Consider the following 20899-nt stretch of genomic DNA (forward strand, 5'->3'; position numbering starts at 1 on the left):
AATATTTTTAATTTTTTTTGTTGGATAATAAAAAGGAAAAATAAAAAGCAGTAGGTACCAGCAGAACTAAAATCGCGGAGTCTACCATTGAAGTAACGTTAACGAAAGGAACCCTAGCCGTTAGTCGGTGCGCACCATTGAAGAATTTGTAAACCCTCAACAGCGGACTTCCAAATTTCTTCACGGCGAGGCGTCGCTTCTTAGCTTCCTAAACCATAGCGATGGCGGAAGAGATAGAAGAAGAAAAATCCTTCAAAGATTTGGGAGTGAATGAGCAATTAGTTGATGCCTGTGATAGTTTAGGCTGGAAAGTCCCCACGAAGATACAAATTGAAGCTATTCCTCTTGCCCTTGAAGGGAAGGACATAATCGGGCTCGCCCAAACCGGTTCGGGTAAAACCGGTGCCTTTGCCATCCCAATTATACAAGCTCTTCTCGAAAAAGAGCAAGCCTTTTTCGCCTGCGTGCTCTCCCCAACACGTGAACTTGCTATCCAAATTTCTGAACAGTTTGAAGCCTTGGGGTCCGGCATTGGCCTCAAGAGTGCAGTGGTAAAACATGATGCTTCAGTATTTAGTTACTAATTTTAAGGATATGAAGTAATTGTTACACACGTTTCTTGTTTAATTTTTTCTTGGATCTTTTTTCATTGATTAGAGTTGTCAAAAATATTTTTGCAGCTTGTGGGAGGCGTAGACCATGCGCAACAGAGCATTTTGCTTGGGAAGCGGCCACATATTGTCGTAAGTCTTCTTATCTTCTGCTGCACTCGGGCCTATTCTTAACGTTTTTTGTGCAGGATTAATTATTAGCCAAATGTATTTTCAAATCTGTGTGTACCCAAAGCAGCTGCGCGAGAGCACAAAGTGTCGTCAAGTGGATGAAAGAAAAGGAGGGGATCTCATATGATTTCGATGTTATGCTTTGTTACATTGGTGGCTTTAAATTCAAATACAGAGCTACATAGATGTAAATGAAACTTGAGAGAAAAGGAGGTATTGATGAAGGGTAATGTTTCTGCCAAAGTGACCCACAAAGATTGTAGCAGAATATGCAAAAGGAGTGAAAGAACATAGACCATTAAGAAAGTGTCAGTGATTATTCACCTGTACTTTTCCGTGCTCGTCTTCACATTAATCTGCAGTTTGCAACTTGGAATAAATCAGAATACTTATTGGGTTGCCAGTCAAAATGTGAAGCTGCCATGTTTAACTACGTTTCAGATTTTAGGTTCTCAGCTCCTCAATTAGTGGCAGATCAGGATGGGCCAGGAGAGAGAGAGAGAGATAGAGAAAAAAAAAAGTGTTCATGCTCGACTGATATATCTATTTGGTTCTTTCAGTGAATTTCTTGACGAAACTATCATTCATTATTATGATGCTTGGTTCAAGTGTAGATACATATTGTTCTCTAAAGTTTTAGAATATTCGAAGCTACTTTAGTTTGTATTCCTGATGGATATTTGTTTTCTTGTTCATGCATTTATTTGCAGTGCTGACTGTTGAAAATGACGATTTTGTTGACCTACTTGTTGTAGGTGGCAACACCTGGCCGTCTTGTTGATCATCTCTCTAATACCAAAGGATTCTCTCTTCGTGCATTGAAATACTTGGTGAGACTCTATACGCATTTCAACTTCCATGACACTCTTCTCCATGCCCCTTCAGCACCCTCTTTCTATGCAGCTCTTTTATAATTTTGTGAAATAACACTCTGGACATTACAAAATTTGAATTGAATGCAAATTAAGTTTTTAACATTTCTTAATAGGTAATAAATGTCATGTGAGCATGTGATTATTTATTTATATGACAGGTACTAGATGAAGCAGATAGATTGCTAAATGAGGATTTTGAGAAAACGATTGATGAAATTTTGGGCGTTATTCCTCGTGAGCGAAGAACATATTTATTTTCTGCAACAATGACTAAAAAGGTATGCAAGTTAATGGTCATGCTGTAAACTTGTGTGTACATATGTTCTATCCATCATCATTAAGTCATACTTCTGTGACGGTGGATGTAACACGGTAGTCAACTTTTTTGCATGTGGCCATTATTTTCCTGTTACATGATTTCTTATTCCTTCTTTCTACGTTAATCTTGTTTGATATCATGCAGATCACATACACCTTCCCTCTAGTCAGTCTGCAAATTGCATCTTATAGTTTCATAAGATTTGATTATATTGTTTGGTGTTTTTAATGTTTTGTGAAGATCTTTTATATGCATTTTTCGTAATTTTGACCTTGTTTGATTCTCATTCTTTGGCCACAAAAATGAAAAATATGACTGTTATCTATCACATCAAAACAGCATATTTGACTTCTATCTCTTGTGTGGATCCTGTAACGGCTATATTTTTCATTATCATTCTTACAAAAGAATGTTCTTACTTTTTTCTGGTTAACATTTTTATGTATAGAAGAAAAAATGTTATTTACATTTTGCCTTGCTTTTCTTGCTTCTGCATATCCTGCATCTAAATATATTCAAAGTTTTCTGTAGTCATTTCTTTGATTCACTCAATTACTGGATTTGAATTGGCAGCAGCCAGCAGAAGCAAATCGACAGTCACCTAATTTGTCATCTGTGTGCAGTGGACCAAAAAGCCCAATCCATTTGTTATAGTGATATTTTCTTAGACAGGCCTTAACTGGTTCAAGAGTAAAAGAAAACCTAGATAGATTTTTCTTTATTCTTATTTGCTGTGGCTATCGAGTCCTGTTTCTTTGTGCTTCAGGTAGATGTAATCAGTTATTTGCCAGGAATGGAATGTAGTGCAAATAATCTCAATTGCCTAATGATTTCTGTTTCTCAATGTAACAGGTGAAAAAGCTCCAGAGAGCTTGTCTAAAAAATCCTGTAAAGGTATGTTGTGCGTGTTCTTGCTTGTCATTTTTAAAAAATTCTCATTGAATATTTGTCTCATTTGTTTTTTTATCCAACAGATTGAAGCTGCATCCAAATATTCCACTGTTGATACGCTTAAGCAGCAGTATTGCTTTGTTCCGGCGAAGTATAAGGTCTGTACTTTCTATAGCTTCAATTTGGCATACAAGAGACCTCCTAATGTTGTATGCCAGTCCTTTGTGAAGCCACTGTATGAACATTAAGATGGTGATTATATGTATATGTGTAATTTTTTCTGGCTAAGGTGGAAAATATTGAGTCAACACTTTGGTAAAAAAGTGTGGTTTTAGTTCATATTGTGGTTCTTCTAATGCTAAGTCATCATCACTTAAACTATTAGTCTTCTTACTATGGGGCACTATGATTGTAACATCCTACAGTAAAACGTTGTCGGAAAATGGGCACTGTTTATCTCATGGCGAGCACAAAAGTTCAACTCCTGGTACCTTTTGATTGTGGATTATTTTTGCCTAATAGTAATAGGTTGAGCTTTAGACCTGCCTCAGACCTGCCCAATTCTGTACTACGTTACAGGGCTTGTGAGTTAAATGCTACTTATAGAATATGATTGTTCAACAAATACGAACAATAGGGGTAAAACTATTATGAATCTAATTTTTACTGGTTTGAATGAACTCGGAGAATAGTTCAGAATAAAAGTATGTTTGGGAAGTGTTTATGAACCTTTTAAATTATAAATAGATAGGAATAAGTGTTGTGAATAGTACTTGTTTATCCCTCGAAATGTGAGGATATAATGTGATTGGAGTACTTATAAAGAGTTTATTTACATTAGCCAAACATAGGCTAAGTAAAATAGAACCCTTTTTTGTGTCTGTTCTCCATACCGTGTTTCTGCAATTGTACTTATATTAAAGTAAAAGTTGCAAGGTATTCTTTGCTAAATTATTTTATATTGTTCTTCTTTGGGTTTTGATTTACATCTTTTATTTGCTGCAGGAGTGCTATCTTGTTTTTATTCTCACCGAGAAGCCAGAAAGTACATCTATGGTTTTTACTCGAACATGTGATGCAACTGTTCTTTTGGCTTACCTTCTTCGGAACCTTGGCTTTAGAGCCATTCCGATTAGTGGTCATATGAGCCAGGTATTATTTAAATATCTTACTAACAGATTTGCTGAAGTACTACTTGTGTGTTACACATGGAAACAGTCCATTTTTGCAATATAGTCTGTTTCCATGCGCTTTCACATTCATTTCGCTTTTATTTGCAGGCAAAAAGACTTGGAGCCTTAAACAAATTCAAGTCTGGAGAGTGCAACATACTCATCTGTACTGATGTTGCCAGTAGAGGACTTGATATCCCATCTGTAGATATGATTATCAACTACGATATCCCCATCAACTCAAAGGTTAAGCTTTATTCTTCGTGGTCTATAAACTATGTTCTTGTTCCAAAGATGTCTGTTTTCCTCAATATCCAATTTCTGAGTTCTCATTTCATGTTGACTGGCTATTGTTAGCTCAACTTGTCCAACATTTTACTGCTTTCATCCCTTCCATCTTATTTATGTAAAATGCAAGTTAATAACTTGTAATATAATTTTCTTCTCTGGCTACTAAAAAAATATTTTGTTTGTTGAAAAAACAAAAAGATAATTATTAAGTAGAATCGCACAAGACTGCAAGAAGAAGAGTGGATAGAAAAACCTAATCTGTGAATAAATCTCTCCAAATCATTTGTAGACTCACTTATTATGACCAAATGACCAAATGATCATCATATGTCTGGCCCATAAACACAGTCTGGTGTACCTATAATGGCATGTCGTATTTTCTCATTATTGTTGCTATTGTGAGGTTGGGAAAACTGAGCTGAAATGATATGTCTGCTGCTTCTTACCATCTACTGTAGTATTATAGACTTGTAGCTAACTTATATAATGTTATGTATAATTTTAATGTTTTGAAATCTAAATTGCTCTTCAAGGTTTCTTCCTCCATACCATCTCTTTACCAGCATTCGTGCTTAATGTTTCAGCACTTCTTAGTGCCTTTGGTCAGCGCTTGCCCTCTTTTAATGTTTGTTACATTCTTGAGGTACTATCATCAAGATATGAATTCTCTGCTGTCAAATAAAAAGTGTACTGGCTAGAATCCTACAAATAGTGCTTATTGTAAGCTGTGGGTCCTATGGAATGTAGGGATAGAAAGTGGGTAGTAATAGTTTTGGTTCATACAAAATGTGTGGATAAAAAAGTTTGTTTGATCAGAAGTAATAATAAAATAATCACCAACCAACATGCAGTCTTCTGGTTTTTGTCAATTTAATCTTATATTGTCATTTTGTGAAATGTCTTCAGGATTATATACATCGTAGAATCCTACAAATAGTGCTTATTGTAAGCTGTGGGTCCTATGGAATGTAGGGATAGAAAGTGGGTAGTAATAGTTTTGGTTCATACAAAATGTGTGGATAAAAAAGTTTGTTTGATCAGAAGTAATAATAAAATAATCACCAACCAACATGCAGTCTTCTGGTTTTTGTCAATTTAATCTTATATTGTCATTTTGTGAAATGTCTTCAGGATTATATACATCGCGTTGGAAGAACTGCTCGTGCTGGACGCTCTGGGATTGCAATATCATTGATCAATCAATACGAGATGGGATGGTACCTGCAAATAGAGCAACTTATTGGTAAGAAACACATTTAAATAATTTCTTGGCGGAGTTATCCGACCTTTATTTTCCCTAGACCAAATATCGTTTCTGTTTCAGGTAAAAAGTTACCGAAGTACCCTGCTGAGCTGGATGAGGTGTTGCAACTGTTGGAACGTGTAACCGAGGCCAAAAGAATATCTGTGATGGTAGGCATTTAGCATTTTTTTGATATCATAGTTTAGCATTAGTTCTGCTTAAAAGTTGGTTGCTGAGGTTGAACTCAGGAGTTAGATATTCTTGTGAATCTGTTAAATTGGTTCACTAATAGGGCATGTTTGATATGTAGTACTGGACAAGATTAGGCAATACAAATGAATTAGATTTTAACCTTTTTTCCTTAAGAAAATCCACCACCGCCTATATTGGAATTTTTAAGATCCTACCAAAATACTGATGGTGGGTCCCCATACTTGAGCGAGATACTTACTTCAAGATGTTCTAGCACAGATCAATCCTTGAGAAACTTAAAGATGAAGGTACTACTTTTGTTACGGAAGTCAAAAATAGGAAAACAAAAGCTAGATTTGTAGTACTACTCCATTATTTAACGCCTAGATCATTAAACATTATGCTACAGCTAAAAATCACCCTCAATGCTGTGCAATTGTTATTTCTTTGATCCAATATATTCACCTCGGATATATGGGACATATAAGCGACCAAGATACAAAATACGATTAAGTTTAGATTGGCGTTTATTGCCTATCAACACCATGTAACATTGCATGGTGCCCTCATTAGTTAAAAACCAGCCACCTTATTCCCTTCTCTAGTTAATATCAGAGATTCTAAAGTTGAAGCCCAACTTGTATGGGTGAATTTAATCACGTTTTGAATACTCCAATCCCTGCTGCCATCTCACTTATACATTGCACTGCCACCAAAGAATCAGATTCAATCCAGACGTGTGAGACCAACCTACAACCAAGTCGTAGCCCATCCATAATTGCTCGAAGCTCAGCCACAAGTTGAAACAAATTTCCTAGAAGTTACATAAGCTAGATGACGGAACGGGAAGACCTCGGATGTAGAAGATCATACCACGAGTGATTTGGCAGGAAACATTGTCTAAGATGATCCCGAATGATAACATAAGATTTTAATTCCTTTCTTTGTTAATATCATCCAGTACTGTAATCCACCTTACCGAACATACTCTTAGTGCCATGTGGACTTGACAGTCATTATAATAAGATGAGGAGTAATGGGTCCTAGGAAAAGTGCAAATGTTAAGTAGGTTGTAGCTGTGAATGCGTGGTTAAAATTACAGTTTGAAAATTTCAAGTTCTTATGATGAAATCCTAAACACTGTATTTCTGATATATTTTAAATTTTTGCTCAGATTGCGTTGACATTATGGGCGTTCAATTGATTTCCTTCGAGTTCCTTGGTTTCTATGTCGTATCATTTAGTTTGACACACTTGGTTGATGAACCGTTTTATAATTTTGTACGATTGAGATATAGCTATTCTTATCATTTTGTTGGACTGTGTTTTCTAGGCAATAAATATAATATCATGATTTTATTTCTTAAATCTTCTGCAGAAAATCAAAGAAACTGGAGGAAATAAGAGGCGAAAAGGTGGTGAAGGTGATGCCCAGGAAGAGATTGAGAAATATTTAGGTCGTAATAAAGGGAAGTCGTTTAAGAAGACAAAAAGATGATGAGAAAAGGATCATCTTCAAGGGACTTGTTCTAATTTGGATTTCTCATTTTTGTACTTAAATTAGTATAATTATGTTTCCTTGCGAGGGAAAATTTTGTAGGATAATTTTGATCATATCTTTTATGGTTTACATGAGTCTAAACGTGAATATTGGCATCAATGCTACAGCCATATGTCTACATATATCTATGACAAAACTGATTCTATATACTGTAAAAGTCAAAAGTCTTGGCCAAATTCTCACAAGATTGCCAAAAACCATAGGGAGAATTAGGATTCCATTTTCCGTAGCAAATGATTTACTTTTTTCCTTCCAAAGAAACTTTACATGATAATGGCGTAAGAATAATAGTGTATTAAATTGTTTACCTCATCTCACATGCAAGTAGGTAGGGCTGGGTAAATCTCTCGAACCGAACCGATCGAATTTGACGATTCTTGTCAAATTAAATACCCGAACGGGTATCTGAATTGAGAATCGACGGGTACGGTTCGATTCTCGGTTCTAGAAAATCTGTGTGTACCCAAAGCAGCTGCGCGAGAGCACAAAGTGTCGTCAAGTGGATGAAAGAAAAGGAGGGGATCTCATATGATTTCGATGTTATGCTTTGTTACATTGGTGGCTTTAAATTCAAATACAGAGCTACATAGATGTAAATGAAACTTGAGAGAAAAGGAGGTATTGATGAAGGGTAATGTTTCTGCCAAAGTGACCCACAAAGATTGTAGCAGAATATGCAAAAGGAGTGAAAGAACATAGACCATTAAGAAAGTGTCAGTGATTATTCACCTGTACTTTTCCGTGCTCCTCTTCACATTAATCTGCAGTTTGCAACTTGGAATAAATCAGAATACTTATTGGGTTGCCAGTCAAAATGTGAAGCTGCCATGTTTAACTACGTTTCAGATTTTAGGTTCTCAGCTCCTCAATTAGTGGCAGATCAGGATGGGCCAGGAGAGAGAGAGAGAGATAGAGAAAAAAAAAAGTGTTCATGCTCGACTGATATATCTATTTGGTTCTTTCAGTGAATTTCTTGACGAAACTATCATTCATTATTATGATGCTTGGTTCAAGTGTAGATACATATTGTTCTCTAAAGTTTTAGAATATTCGAAGCTACTTTAGTTTGTATTCCTGATGGATATTTGTTTTCTTGTTCATGCATTTATTTGCAGTGCTGACTGTTGAAAATGACGATTTTGTTGACCTACTTGTTGTAGGTGGCAACACCTGGCCGTCTTGTTGATCATCTCTCTAATACCAAAGGATTCTCTCTTCGTGCATTGAAATACTTGGTGAGACTCTATACGCATTTCAACTTCCATGACACTCTTCTCCATGCCCCTTCAGCACCCTCTTTCTATGCAGCTCTTTTATAATTTTGTGAAATAACACTCTGGACATTACAAAATTTGAATTGAATGCAAATTAAGTTTTTAACATTTCTTAATAGGTAATAAATGTCATGTGAGCATGTGATTATTTATTTATATGACAGGTACTAGATGAAGCAGATAGATTACTAAATGAGGATTTTGAGAAAACGATTGATGAAATTTTGGGCGTTATTCCTCGTGAGCGAAGAACATATTTATTTTCTGCAACAATGACTAAAAAGGTATGCAAGTTAATGGTCATGCTGTAAACTTGTGTGTACATATGTTCTATCCATCATCATTAAGTCATACTTCTGTGACGGTGGATGTAACACGGTAGTCAACTTTTTTGCATGTGGCCATTATTTTCCTGTTACATGATTTCTTATTCCTTCTTTCTACGTTAATCTTGTTTGATATCATGCAGATCACATACACCTTCCCTCTAGTCAGTCTGCAAATTGCATCTTATAGTTTCATAAGATTTGATTATATTGTTTGGTGTTTTTAATGTTTTGTGAAGATCTTTTATATGCATTTTTCGTAATTTTGACCTTGTTTGATTCTCATTCTTTGGCCACAAAAATGAAAAATATGACTGTTATCTATCACATCAAAACAGCATATTTGACTTCTATCTCTTGTGTGGATCCTGTAACGGCTATATTTTTCATTATCATTCTTACAAAAGAATGTTCTTACTTTTTTCTGGTTAACATTTTTATGTATAGAAGAAAAAATGTTATTTACATTTTGCCTTGCTTTTCTTGCTTCTGCATATCCTGCATCTAAATATATTCAAAGTTTTCTGTAGTCATTTCTTTGATTCACTCAATTACTGGATTTGAATTGGCAGCAGCCAGCAGAAGCAAATCGACAGTCACCTAATTTGTCATCTGTGTGCAGAGGACCAAAAAGCCCAATCCATTTGTTATAGTGATATTTTCTTAGACAGGCCTTAACTGGTTCAAGAGTAAAAGAAAACCTAGATAGATTTTTCTTTATTCTTATTTGCTGTGGCTATCGAGTCCTGTTTCTTTGTGCTTCAGGTAGATGTAATCAGTTATTTGCCAGGAATGGAATGTAGTGCAAATAATCTCAATTGCCTAATGATTTCTGTTTCTCAATGTAACAGGTGAAAAAGCTCCAGAGAGCTTGTCTAAAAAATCCTGTAAAGGTATGTTGTGCGTGTTCTTGCTTGTCATTTTTAAAAAATTCTCATTGAATATTTGTCTCATTTGTTTTTTTATCCAACAGATTGAAGCTGCATCCAAATATTCCACTGTTGATACGCTTAAGCAGCAGTATTGCTTTGTTCCGGCGAAGTATAAGGTCTGTACTTTCTATAGCTTCAATTTGGCATACAAGAGACCTCCTAATGTTGTATGCCAGTCCTTTGTGAAGCCACTGTATGAACATTAAGATGGTGATTATATGTATATGTGTAATTTTTTCTGGCTAAGGTGGAAAATATTGAGTCAACACTTTGGTAAAAAAGTGTGGTTTTAGTTCATATTGTGGTTCTTCTAATGCTAAGTCATCATCACTTAAACTATTAGTCTTCTTACTATGGGGCACTATGATTGTAACATCCTACAGTAAAACGTTGTCGGAAAATGGGCACTGTTTATCTCATGGCGAGCACAAAAGTTCAACTCCTGGTACCTTTTGATTGTGGATTATTTTTGCGTAATAGTAATAGGTTGAGCTTTAGACCTGCCTCAGACCTGCCCAATTCTGTACTACGTTACAGGGCTTGTGAGTTAAATGCTACTTATAGAATATGATTGTTCAACAAATACGAACAATAGGGGTAAAACTATTATGAATCTAATTTTTACTGGTTTGAATGAACTCGGAGAATAGTTCAGAATAAAAGTATGTTTGGGAAGTGTTTATGAACCTTTTAAATTATAAATAGATAGGAATAAGTGTTGTGAATAGTACTTGTTTATCCCTCGAAATGTGAGGATATAATGTGATTGGAGTACTTATAAAGAGTTTATTTACATTAGCCAAACATAGGCTAAGTAAAATAGAACCCTTTTTTGTGTCTGTTCTCCATACCGTGTTTCTGCAATTGTACTTATATTAAAGTAAAAGTTGCAAGGTATTCTTTGCTAAATTATTTTATATTGTTCTTCTTTGGGTTTTGATTTACATCTTTTATTTGCTGCAGGAGTGCTATCTTGTTTTTATTCTCACCGAGAAGCCAGAAAGTACATCTATGGTTTTTACTCGAACATGTGATGCAACTGTTCTTTTGGCTTACCTTCTTCGGAACCTTGGCTTTAGAGCCATTCCGATTAGTGGTCATATGAGCCAGGTATTATTTAAATATCTTACTAACAGATTTGCTGAAGTACTACTTGTGTGTTACACATGGAAACAGTCCATTTTTGCAATATAGTCTGTTTCCATGCGCTTTCACATTCATTTCGCTTTTATTTGCAGGCAAAAAGACTTGGAGCCTTAAACAAATTCAAGTCTGGAGAGTGCAACATACTCATCTGTACTGATGTTGCCAGTAGAGGACTTGATATCCCATCTGTAGATATGATTATCAACTACGATATCCCCATCAACTCAAAGGTTAAGCTTTATTCTTCGTGGTCTATAAACTATGTTCTTGTTCCAAAGATGTCTGTTTTCCTCAATATCCAATTTCTGAGTTCTCATTTCATGTTGACTGGCTATTGTTAGCTCAACTTGTCCAACATTTTACTGCTTTCATCCCTTCCATCTTATTTATGTAAAATGCAAGTTAATAACTTGTAATATAATTTTCTTCTCTGGCTACTAAAAAAATATTTTGTTTGTTGAAAAAACAAAAAGATAATTATTAAGTAGAATCGCACAAGACTGCAAGAAGAAGAGTGGATAGAAAAACCTAATCTGTGAATAAATCTCTCCAAATCATTTGTAGACTCACTTATTATGACCAAATGACCAAATGATCATCATATGTCTGGCCCATAAACACAGTCTGGTGTACCTATAATGGCATGTCGTATTTTCTCATTATTGTTGCTATTGTGAGGTTGGGAAAACTGAGCTGAAATGATATGTCTGCTGCTTCTTACCATCTACTGTAGTATTATAGACTTGTAGCTAACTTATATAATGTTATGTATAATTTTAATGTTTTGAAATCTAAATTGCTCTTCAAGGTTTCTTCCTCCATACCATCTCTTTACCAGCATTCGTGCTTAATGTTTCAGCACTTCTTAGTGCCTTTGGTCAGCGCTTGCCCTCTTTTAATGTTTGTTACATTCTTGAGGTACTATCATCAAGATATGAATTCTCTGCTGTCAAATAAAAAGTGTACTGGCTAGAATCCTACAAATAGTGCTTATTGTAAGCTGTGGGTCCTATGGAATGTAGGGATAGAAAGTGGGTAGTAATAGTTTTGGTTCATACAAAATGTGTGGATAAAAAAGTTTGTTTGATCAGAAGTAATAATAAAATAATCACCAACCAACATGCAGTCTTCTGGTTTTTGTCAATTTAATCTTATATTGTCATTTTGTGAAATGTCTTCAGGATTATATACATCGCGTTGGAAGAACTGCTCGTGCTGGACGCTCTGGGATTGCAATATCATTGATCAATCAATACGAGATGGGATGGTACCTGCAAATAGAGCAACTTATTGGTAAGAAACACATTTAAATAATTTCTTGGCGGAGTTATCCGACCTTTATTTTCCCTAGACCAAATATCGTTTCTGTTTCAGGTAAAAAGTTACCGAAGTACCCTGCTGAGCTGGATGAGGTGTTGCAACTGTTGGAACGTGTAACCGAGGCCAAAAGAATATCTGTGATGGTAGGCATTTAGCATTTTTTTGATATCATAGTTTAGCATTAGTTCTGCTTAAAAGTTGGTTGCTGAGGTTGAACTCAGGAGTTAGATATTCTTGTGAATCTGTTAAATTGGTTCACTAATAGGGCATGTTTGATATGTAGTACTGGACAAGATTAGGCAATACAAATGAATTAGATTTTAACCTTTTTTCCTTAAGAAAATCCACCACCGCCTATATTGGAATTTTTAAGATCCTACCAAAATACTGATGGTGGGTCCCCATACTTGAGCGAGATACTTACTTCAAGATGTTCTAGCACAGATCAATCCTTGAGAAACTTAAAGATGAAGGTACTACTTTTGTTACGGAAGTCAAAAATAGGAAAACAAAAGCTAGATTTGTAGTACTACTCCATTATTTAACGCCTAGATCATTAAACATTATGCTACAGCTAAAAATCACCCTCAATGCTGTGCAATTGTTATTTCTTTGATCCAATATATTCACCTCGGATATATGGGACATATAAGCGACCAAGATACAAAATACGATTAAGTTTAGATTGGCGTTTATTGCCTATCAACACCATGTAACATTGCATGGTGCCCTCATTAGTTAAAAACCAGCCACCTTATTCCCTTCTCTAGTTAATATCAGAGATTCTAAAGTTGAAGCCCAACTTGTATGGGTGAATTTAATCACGTTTTGAATACTCCAATCCCTGCTGCCATCTCACTTATACATTGCACTGCCACCAAAGAATCAGATTCAATCCAGACGTGTGAGACCAACCTACAACCAAGTCGTAGCCCATCCATAATTGCTCGAAGCTCAGCCACAAGTTGAAACAAATTTCCTAGAAGTTACATAAGCTAGATGACGGAACGGGAAGACCTCGGATGTAGAAGATCATACCACGAGTGATTTGGCAGGAAACATTGTCTAAGATGATCCCGAATGATAACATAAGATTTTAATTCCTTTCTTTGTTAATATCATCCAGTACTGTAATCCACCTTACCGAACATACTCTTAGTGCCATGTGGACTTGACAGTCATTATAATAAGATGAGGAGTAATGGGTCCTAGGAAAAGTGCAAATGTTAAGTAGGTTGTAGCTGTGAATGCGTGGTTAAAATTATAGTTTGAAAATTTCAAGTTCTTATGATGAAATCCTAAACACTGTATTTCTGATATATTTTAAATTTTTGCTCAGATTGCGTTGACATTATGGGCGTTCAATTGATTTCCTTCGAGTTCCTTGGTTTCTATGTCGTATCATTTAGTTTGACACACTTGGTTGATGAACCGTTTTATAATTTTGTACGATTGAGATATAGCTATTCTTATCATTTTGTTGGACTGTGTTTTCTAGGCAATAAATATAATATCATGATTTTATTTCTTAAATCTTCTGCAGAAAATCAAAGAAACTGGAGGAAATAAGAGGCGAAAAGGTGGTGAAGGTGATGCCCAGGAAGAGATTGAGAAATATTTAGGTCGTAATAAAGGGAAGTCGTTTAAGAAGACAAAAAGATGATGAGAAAAGGATCATCTTCAAGGGACTTGTTCTAATTTGGATTTCTCATTTTTGTACTTAAATTAGTATAATTATGTTTCCTTGCGAGGGAAAATTTTGTAGGATAATTTTGATTATATCTTTTATGGTTTACATGAGTCTAAACGTGAATATTGGCATCAATGCTACAGCCATATGTCTACATATATCTATGACAAAACTGATTCTATATACTGTAAAAGTCAAAAGTCTTAGCCAAATTCTCACAAGATTGCCAAAAACCATAGGGAGAATTAGGATTCCATTTTCCGTAGCAAATGATTTACTTTTTTACTTCCAAAGAAACTTTACATGATAATGGCGTAAGAATAATAGTGTATTAAATTGTTTACCTCATCTCACATGCAAGTAGGTAGGGCTGGGTAAATCTCTCGAACCGAACCGATCGAATTTGACGATTCTTGTCAAATTAAATACCCGAACGGGTATCTGAATTGAGAATCGACGGGTACGGTTCGATTCTCGGTTCTAGACGAAGAATCGAATATTTCTAATTTTTTTTTATATTGAGTAAATCAAATTATGTTAATTTTAATTTGTTCTAAACAAATTAACAATTTATAAATTCAAATTTTTGATCCAATAATTTGTTTCATTTTTAATTTTTTAATTTTTGGTCCCATTACCCATTTTATTGTTTCATTTCTTAGCACAACAAGATTCAATCCATTAAATAACTCTAAACGCCTATACTAAAGTGCATAACGTTGTCTCGATTCTCGCACTCACTCTCGTAGCCTCGCTGACATTTCAAAACCTATACAATCGTCGGTTGATGCTGTGACCTTCGATCGAAATTGCGACCTTCGTCGATTGAAACTTTGACCATAGCGATCATTTGAATAAGGTAGTCTACTAGTCTATTGCATTCCAAAATCATTGAATGTATCATTAATTGTATTTATATAATGTTGTTATAAATGTTAAAAAATTTAATTATAGTACAGAACTGAACTGAACGGAACCGAACCCGAACGGTTCCATAATTATATTTGGACCCGACGATTCCATTTACTAGAGACCCGAAAATTTTGGTTCGGTTCGGTTCTAAAGAGAACCGAACCGAATCAATTCACGCCCACCCTACATGTAGGGGATCCTCATGAATAAAAAAAATCTTAAAATGTGTTCCTCACTCTCTATTGTGAGTAGTCGGCAAGAAATTAGGTAAAAAAAATTGGTGCATGTAGTATGGTCCATGGCGTAAATTTTAACTCTTTCAAATTTGGGTCGTATAGGCTTAATTTCCTCTAATTAACAATTAATTGGGTGAGCATTGAAAACTTGATTCCCATATTAATTGTGATAATACTAATAGTTATCATCACATGTGACATGTCCATGCCTGATCCAATAAGTTTGAAATATATGTTAGGTCTGTACGATATAAATTATAGAAAAAATGAGCTCTTTGACTCTTTGTTAAATTTATGTACGTCATTTTCTTGTAATACATCGATGTGGAAATTTCAATTTGTATGTGCTCTTCCCCCGGTGCTAAATTCTTTCTGGTTATATAACACGACAATATATGTGTCATGATCTTACGTCTCAATCAAGACCATTGATGGTCTACTAGCTATGGTGTGGATTCCTACGCCTAATTTGATAAAATAAATGTTTTTGATATTTTGTAGATTAAATATTTTTATTAGAATCAAAATTACTTGTATTCATAACACTTTTAATTTACTCTCGACTCTTTTAGTAGTTACTCATCAACATTTTGATTTAAAGGAAATTCTCTCAAGCCTTTATCTGGTTGGGACTTTGACATATATCGAGATTTCAATCGCAGCAGAAAACTTAAGGAAGAGACAGGTACAAAATCTTCTCAAAGACTCTTTTATTACATACTGCGAAGGTAACTTCAAAAGTTTAAATGACTCATTCATTATACCCTTAATTGGTTTTGATGGAAATCAATTCTTTAGTAGATTTTAGTAAAATTGAAAATTGATAAAATTTGTGGATTCCGTGAGTATGTTGTTAAATTTAATTATTGATTTTAACTTAGATTTTTATCTATTTTTTTTTTTAATTGAAGGGACTAAATGTCGTAGTCCAAAGGTAGCTTTATAGAGGCCGACATCGGAAGGGTTTTGAAACATATGGCCTTACGATGTCAATAATTGTGTCATGTGTTCATGGGCCATGGCTTAAGGTTAATTCTTCATATTATGATGGCTGCCGACACTGTTTTTCTCCATACCTTTCTTGATATTACACTGTCTTTGTTCACAAGTTTGATATATTGTGCGTATAATATTTTCGTTATTCTAATCAAAAAATTAAAGAACACTCTAGGGATATCCTCAATTGAAATTGTGATGAATTTTTAAAATCTTTCTAAATTTAAGCGTCCTCAATTGAGATTATAACAAATTTTAAAGAAATTCATTAAAATTTGGGTGTCCTAAATTGAGATTTTAATGAAGTTCATGAAATTCTTTAAAATTTAGCTATTCTCAATAATTAGTGAATTTATAAAGATTTCATTAATAAGGGGATTTTAAAATATTTGGATGGACTTCAAGTTTAAAAAAAAAATATATACATATATATAACCAAATTTTTTGAAATTTCATCATTTTTTATGTGATTCTTATGAAAATTGTGAAAATATCCACGAAATTCATTAGAATTTATAATCCTTTAAAATCTATCAAAAGTTGAGTTGATGACGCTCCCAATTTGTCCAGCTAAATAGTTCGCGTTGAATGCACGAGGGTCATTTAACTACTACAAAAGGCAATGTCAAGGCTTAGAGTAATTCCTATTAAAAAGGAAGATCAAAGTGGACGACAAAGAAATCTTCAACTTTTGACAAGTTGGCCAACCTTTTAATCTGTTTTAAATTATATTTTTTAATATTATTACAATCTATATTATCAAATAAAATTGTAACGTCAACTATTAATCATCCACGGATTGCCTAGATTTGATTTGAGAGGTGAAAATTAGACACAATGAATATGTAAAACACATACCTTCCCTAAATAAATTCCATTTTCTCTAGAGAATAATGTTATTTGCAGTCATTTACTATCGTAATCGCCCTATGTGACTTACATGTAGTGGTTAGTAATTTGATATATAAGGTAAGAAAAACTATCACATTAATATATCAAATCACAATTGACATATAGGATGTCACATAGGATGATTACCGTAGTGAGCGACTATGAATAGCATTACTCGTCTCTTAAAACATTATTGGTACAAAACATCAAAATATTAATTCAGATAATTACTTATCATCCAAAATTTTGTGTTAAGCTCAAGTAACAAAGATTCTTCTGAAATTTCCCAACACCCCTTGTGATACTTGTTTGTGTAGTAGCAACTCTTTGACTGCTCCTCCCTACAATATACTCAAGTGTTTTTTTGTAACATCAAATATTTTAGTGTTTTTTCGTAACACCAAATATTCTATGATTGATATAAGGAAAGAGTTCTAATTTATTAATAAAAAATTAAGATACTACAAGCTTTATTTTTCCAAAAATCAAATCGATAAACTCCTACCACAACAATTCAAGTCCCTAAGGAAGATAAGGGGTTAATAAGAAGATATGATGGCCCCTTCCCAATAACAAAGAAGGTAGGAATAGTGTCCTATCAGGTGGAGCTTCCTCCGAGACTATACGAAAGGTCATATCTGATAGAGAACTATACACTATACAAGTAACATTATTGTCTGGAAGAAATTCTGATAATTAAATTTGGATAGCAACAAGATCATTAATTATCTTTAATATTTTTCATTTTACTCGAATATAAGAATTGTAATTTCATAGTAAGGTAAATTTAAAACCTTCATTAGTATCAAAAAACATAAAAGAAAAAAGAAAATCATGCAAAAAAGTAAAAAGAGAAATTGAAAAGCATCTTAAGATTGATGGCTCTATTAAACAAATCAATAGCCGTAATTGAATGCGCTTTGCCCTCTTTTCAATTTTGTTAATTTTTCCTTTTGTTTCAAAATGTAAACAGTATAAATGATTCTTTCAAACAATGCAAGGCAAGGCAAATTGAATATTGAATTCAACATAATTATTATTTCAACTGTAATTAACTATTTCCGAAGTACATAAGTAAATATTTATCTATAGCTATACGTAATGTACAAACCTCTTTACTCTCAAGATATTCATCTTTGATGTCATCAGTGAGATGACTCGATATCTGAAAAGGTATGACATCTCTTCCCTCAACTTCGATTCATGTTTCTTACGTCCTCCGCGGAAGAAAAAACCGTACTGTATAGTAGTAATAGTATTTAACACAATTGAGTGGGATCTCCAGCTTCAGATCTCTCATCTCTCTTGTGGTTCCTAATTACAAAAATTCTGAAAAAAAAATGAAGAAATTTAAAAAGAAATTGAAATAGTTACCAAAATAGAAAATATTTCACGCGAGATTTTTCTTAGTTTGTAGGCTCATACCTCAAGAATCAATAATATATGGCGTTTGTAATAGATCATAAGGTGCCCACAAAGCATCCAAAGGGCAAGGGCGGTTGGCGTCTAGTCGAACCCATGGTTTACCCTTTCCACTCCAATGTAACAGGCTTACTGGACCCGGATGCAAATCCCGGCATAGCCCCCGGAAGTTATCACCGCCGAGGCCGTGTTGATTCCACCGGTGATCCACTGGAGCTATATTTCCGGCAAAAACAAGCAAGAAAGGTGGCAAAGAACCCAATTCATATATCCTCATTCTCTTCTGCAGCTCCATCCATTCCACAATTTTTGTTGTATAGTCCCCGGCTCTCCATCTCTCAAGATCAATGACCATGACTCCAGTGTTGAAATAACAAGGTTTTCGATTCGCGAAGGTTAAGGAAAGAGAAGGGTTGGACCAGAATGTCGGCGTGAAATAGGTGGTGAAGTTTGCGTTGCAGTACTCAGGTGCTGCTAAAACTGCTTCATTGCCTAGAGGAGTTGAAGCAAGTTTAGCAATATCATCGACGAGTACGAGGTCGGAATCTAGATAAACAACCTTTTGAACGCATCTTGGGAACAGATCAGCGAGATAGTTGCGGGCATAGTTGAGAGGACAATCCAGTGCAGCACGAATAGAAGTTGAGATCAACCCCGCCACCGGCGAATCATTGAAAGGATAGACGTTGAACTGAAGATAAGGATATGACTTTGCCATTGTGAGGTTGAGATGGAAGGTGTCGGCGGTAGCGGAAGACACAAAGTGGAAGATTATATTTTCAGGGCAAGACGAGTGTTGAAGGACTGAAAGAATAGCAGCCATGGATCCCCGGAGGTAAAATGCGTCTAGAGTCATTGCTACATGTACTGCATTGTCCGAGCAAATCTTGGCGGCAGCGGCGGTGGAGCAGTGAATGGAAGGGCACTTCGGAGAATTGTAGAACTTCGGAGCCTCCCTGAATTGGTGGTTCCCGGAAGTAGCTGCTATAGTCGATAAGATAAACAGTAACGAAAAGAGAGATTCTGAAAATGCTACTGCCCCCTTCATAATTTCAACTGGAAGCTCAAAATCTTTGACCTCCCTATTCTCTGCACCGAGTGATCTGTCTTATATACTTCTGCACTAATTTATTGGAAGACTTGTAATTTAGTATTTATTTGTAGTCAATTAGGTCAAAACAAGCGGCTAGGATTGATAACAGTGGTCCATAAATGTTATAATCTAGCGTGGAGTAGCTACGTACCCGCACGTATATTTCAGTAAGCCCCTTTCATATCTACGGTTAAAATATAAGGTTGTCCTTAGATGGCTCACTTTCTAGTACTTTGTTGAGATATCTAGAATAGCTTCATAACTACTTCTCTCGGGTACAAAAGGGAAAAATGCAGGTTTATAATTTATATCTCTCGTCTATTGTATTAATGTTCATTTATAGTTCGAGATCAATTCATATACTTTTTCTTGGTTTGTAATGTAGGGTTTCATCATTTTAGCGTCCCATTGACTAGCAGGTTTACATAGATAAATTCTTCCCGCCTCATCAGTCATTTTGCTAATCATTGGTGGGGGTGGTATGGTTAAAAAAGAGAATAATTCTAAACGAACATAGCCGACGACATAGAGAATGACATAGCACTCCCATAAAATGCATGGGACTCGGGGTGAATAAAAAAATACCGACCTCATGTGTGAGGATTATGTCAACTTTAATGTCATCCTCTATGTTCATCTAGCAAGACTCTAAAAAAGACCCTTCAATAGAAAAAAAAGATCACACCTCGCAATTTTAACTTGGAAGCGAATTCTCAGTGTGGACAAATAATATTTTAGCAATACTGCTCCTGATATTCCGTATAACATTTAATGCAGAGAAAACTACTTGATTACGAGTAACTTAATAACCCTCTATTTGTTCTGATTTTCTCCCTATTTTGATCCACAATCTATGCGACTATAATTATCAACATATCTTTTCGTACTTAATTGCAGAGAGGTGATAACGAAAGGAAAATTGCCACGTACCAATGAAAAGAGGATTTGAGGGTGCAGGTGGACCAAAAATGGTGAAGGGTCTATTAAAAAGAAAACTTGAAATGGACAGTGGAACTAGAAACATGTGGAATTGTGTTATGAAATAGTGACAATGTTTTCAGTCATACATGTGACCTAATGCTTTATTTCAATTATAATCTGAAAAGCAGTAGATACTGATAATAAAGCCGATGTCTCACTATGACTTATTTTAAACGAGAAATATTTGATAAGTGGTATTTAATTCAGTTATGCAGATGTGTTTGAATAATGAGAGACAATGCATGAGATAAGCCAAGAAATGCTTATTATGATTGAAAGTCGTAAAAAGTTTCATCTAGTTGTAACAACTTCCTCTCAATTGCACAAAGTGAACTTGGTTACCGATGTGGCTAT

General features: G+C 34.9%; 3 protein-coding genes across 3 annotated transcripts; 2 read left to right on the top strand and 1 right to left on the bottom strand.

The window, feature by feature from the left end:
* The first annotated feature begins 57 nt into the window (after positions 1 to 57).
* Positions 58 to 7473, top strand: LOC111400984 (DEAD-box ATP-dependent RNA helicase 10-like). Its single transcript, XM_023028489.1, has 11 exons — positions 58 to 551; positions 681 to 743; positions 1538 to 1612; positions 1816 to 1935; positions 2829 to 2870; positions 2951 to 3025; positions 3873 to 4019; positions 4148 to 4285; positions 5462 to 5573; positions 5655 to 5743; positions 7144 to 7473. The coding sequence occupies exons 1-11, from the start codon at positions 222 to 224 to the stop codon at positions 7261 to 7263; spliced, it is 1311 nt and encodes a 436-aa protein (XP_022884257.1). The 5' UTR covers positions 58 to 221; the 3' UTR covers positions 7264 to 7473.
* LOC111400201 (DEAD-box ATP-dependent RNA helicase 10-like) lies at positions 7397 to 14197 on the top strand. The gene is made up of 12 exons (XM_023027627.1): positions 7397 to 7477; positions 8094 to 8179; positions 8292 to 8364; positions 8487 to 8561; positions 8765 to 8884; positions 9778 to 9819; positions 9900 to 9974; positions 10822 to 10968; positions 11097 to 11234; positions 12186 to 12297; positions 12379 to 12467; positions 13868 to 14197. The coding sequence occupies exons 1-12, from the start codon at positions 7397 to 7399 to the stop codon at positions 13985 to 13987; spliced, it is 1158 nt and encodes a 385-aa protein (XP_022883395.1). The 3' UTR covers positions 13988 to 14197.
* A 3863-nt stretch (positions 14198 to 18060) lies between these two features.
* Positions 18061 to 19816, bottom strand: LOC111400985 (probable galacturonosyltransferase-like 1). The gene is made up of 2 exons (XM_023028490.1): positions 18475 to 19816; positions 18061 to 18378 (listed from the first exon to the last, which is right to left on the bottom strand). Exon 1 carries the CDS (start codon positions 19517 to 19519, stop codon positions 18476 to 18478), a length of 1044 nt encoding a protein of 347 aa, XP_022884258.1. The 5' UTR covers positions 19520 to 19816; the 3' UTR covers positions 18061 to 18378; position 18475.
* Positions 19817 to 20899: the final 1083 nt, after the last annotated feature.

Source organism: Olea europaea, chromosome 10 (assembly GCF_002742605.1).
Source record: "Olea europaea var. sylvestris chromosome 10, O_europaea_v1, whole genome shotgun sequence".
In the NCBI taxonomy this organism is placed as follows: Eukaryota; Viridiplantae; Streptophyta; class Magnoliopsida; order Lamiales; family Oleaceae; genus Olea; species Olea europaea.

Bases quoted from the DNA above. Each gene is read 5' to 3' on its own strand.
- LOC111400984 (XM_023028489.1), top strand. From the start codon at position 222: ATGGCGGAAGAGATAGAAGAAGAAAAATCCTTCAAAGATTTGGGAGTG. The intron at 1,936-2,828 runs GTATGCAAGTTA...TCAATGTAACAG, and splicing joins CTGCAACAATGACTAAAAAG to GTGAAAAAGCTCCAGAGAGC. The intron at 2,871-2,950 runs GTATGTTGTGCG...TTTATCCAACAG, and splicing joins GTCTAAAAAATCCTGTAAAG to ATTGAAGCTGCATCCAAATA.
- LOC111400201 (XM_023027627.1), top strand. From the start codon at position 7,397: ATGAGTCTAAACGTGAATATTGGCATCAATGCTACAGCCATATGTCTA. The intron at 12,298-12,378 runs GTAAGAAACACA...TTTCTGTTTCAG, and splicing joins GCAAATAGAGCAACTTATTG to GTAAAAAGTTACCGAAGTAC. The intron at 12,468-13,867 runs GTAGGCATTTAG...AATCTTCTGCAG, and splicing joins CCAAAAGAATATCTGTGATG to AAAATCAAAGAAACTGGAGG.
- LOC111400985 (XM_023028490.1), bottom strand. From the start codon at position 19,519: ATGAAGGGGGCAGTAGCATTTTCAGAATCTCTCTTTTCGTTACTGTTT.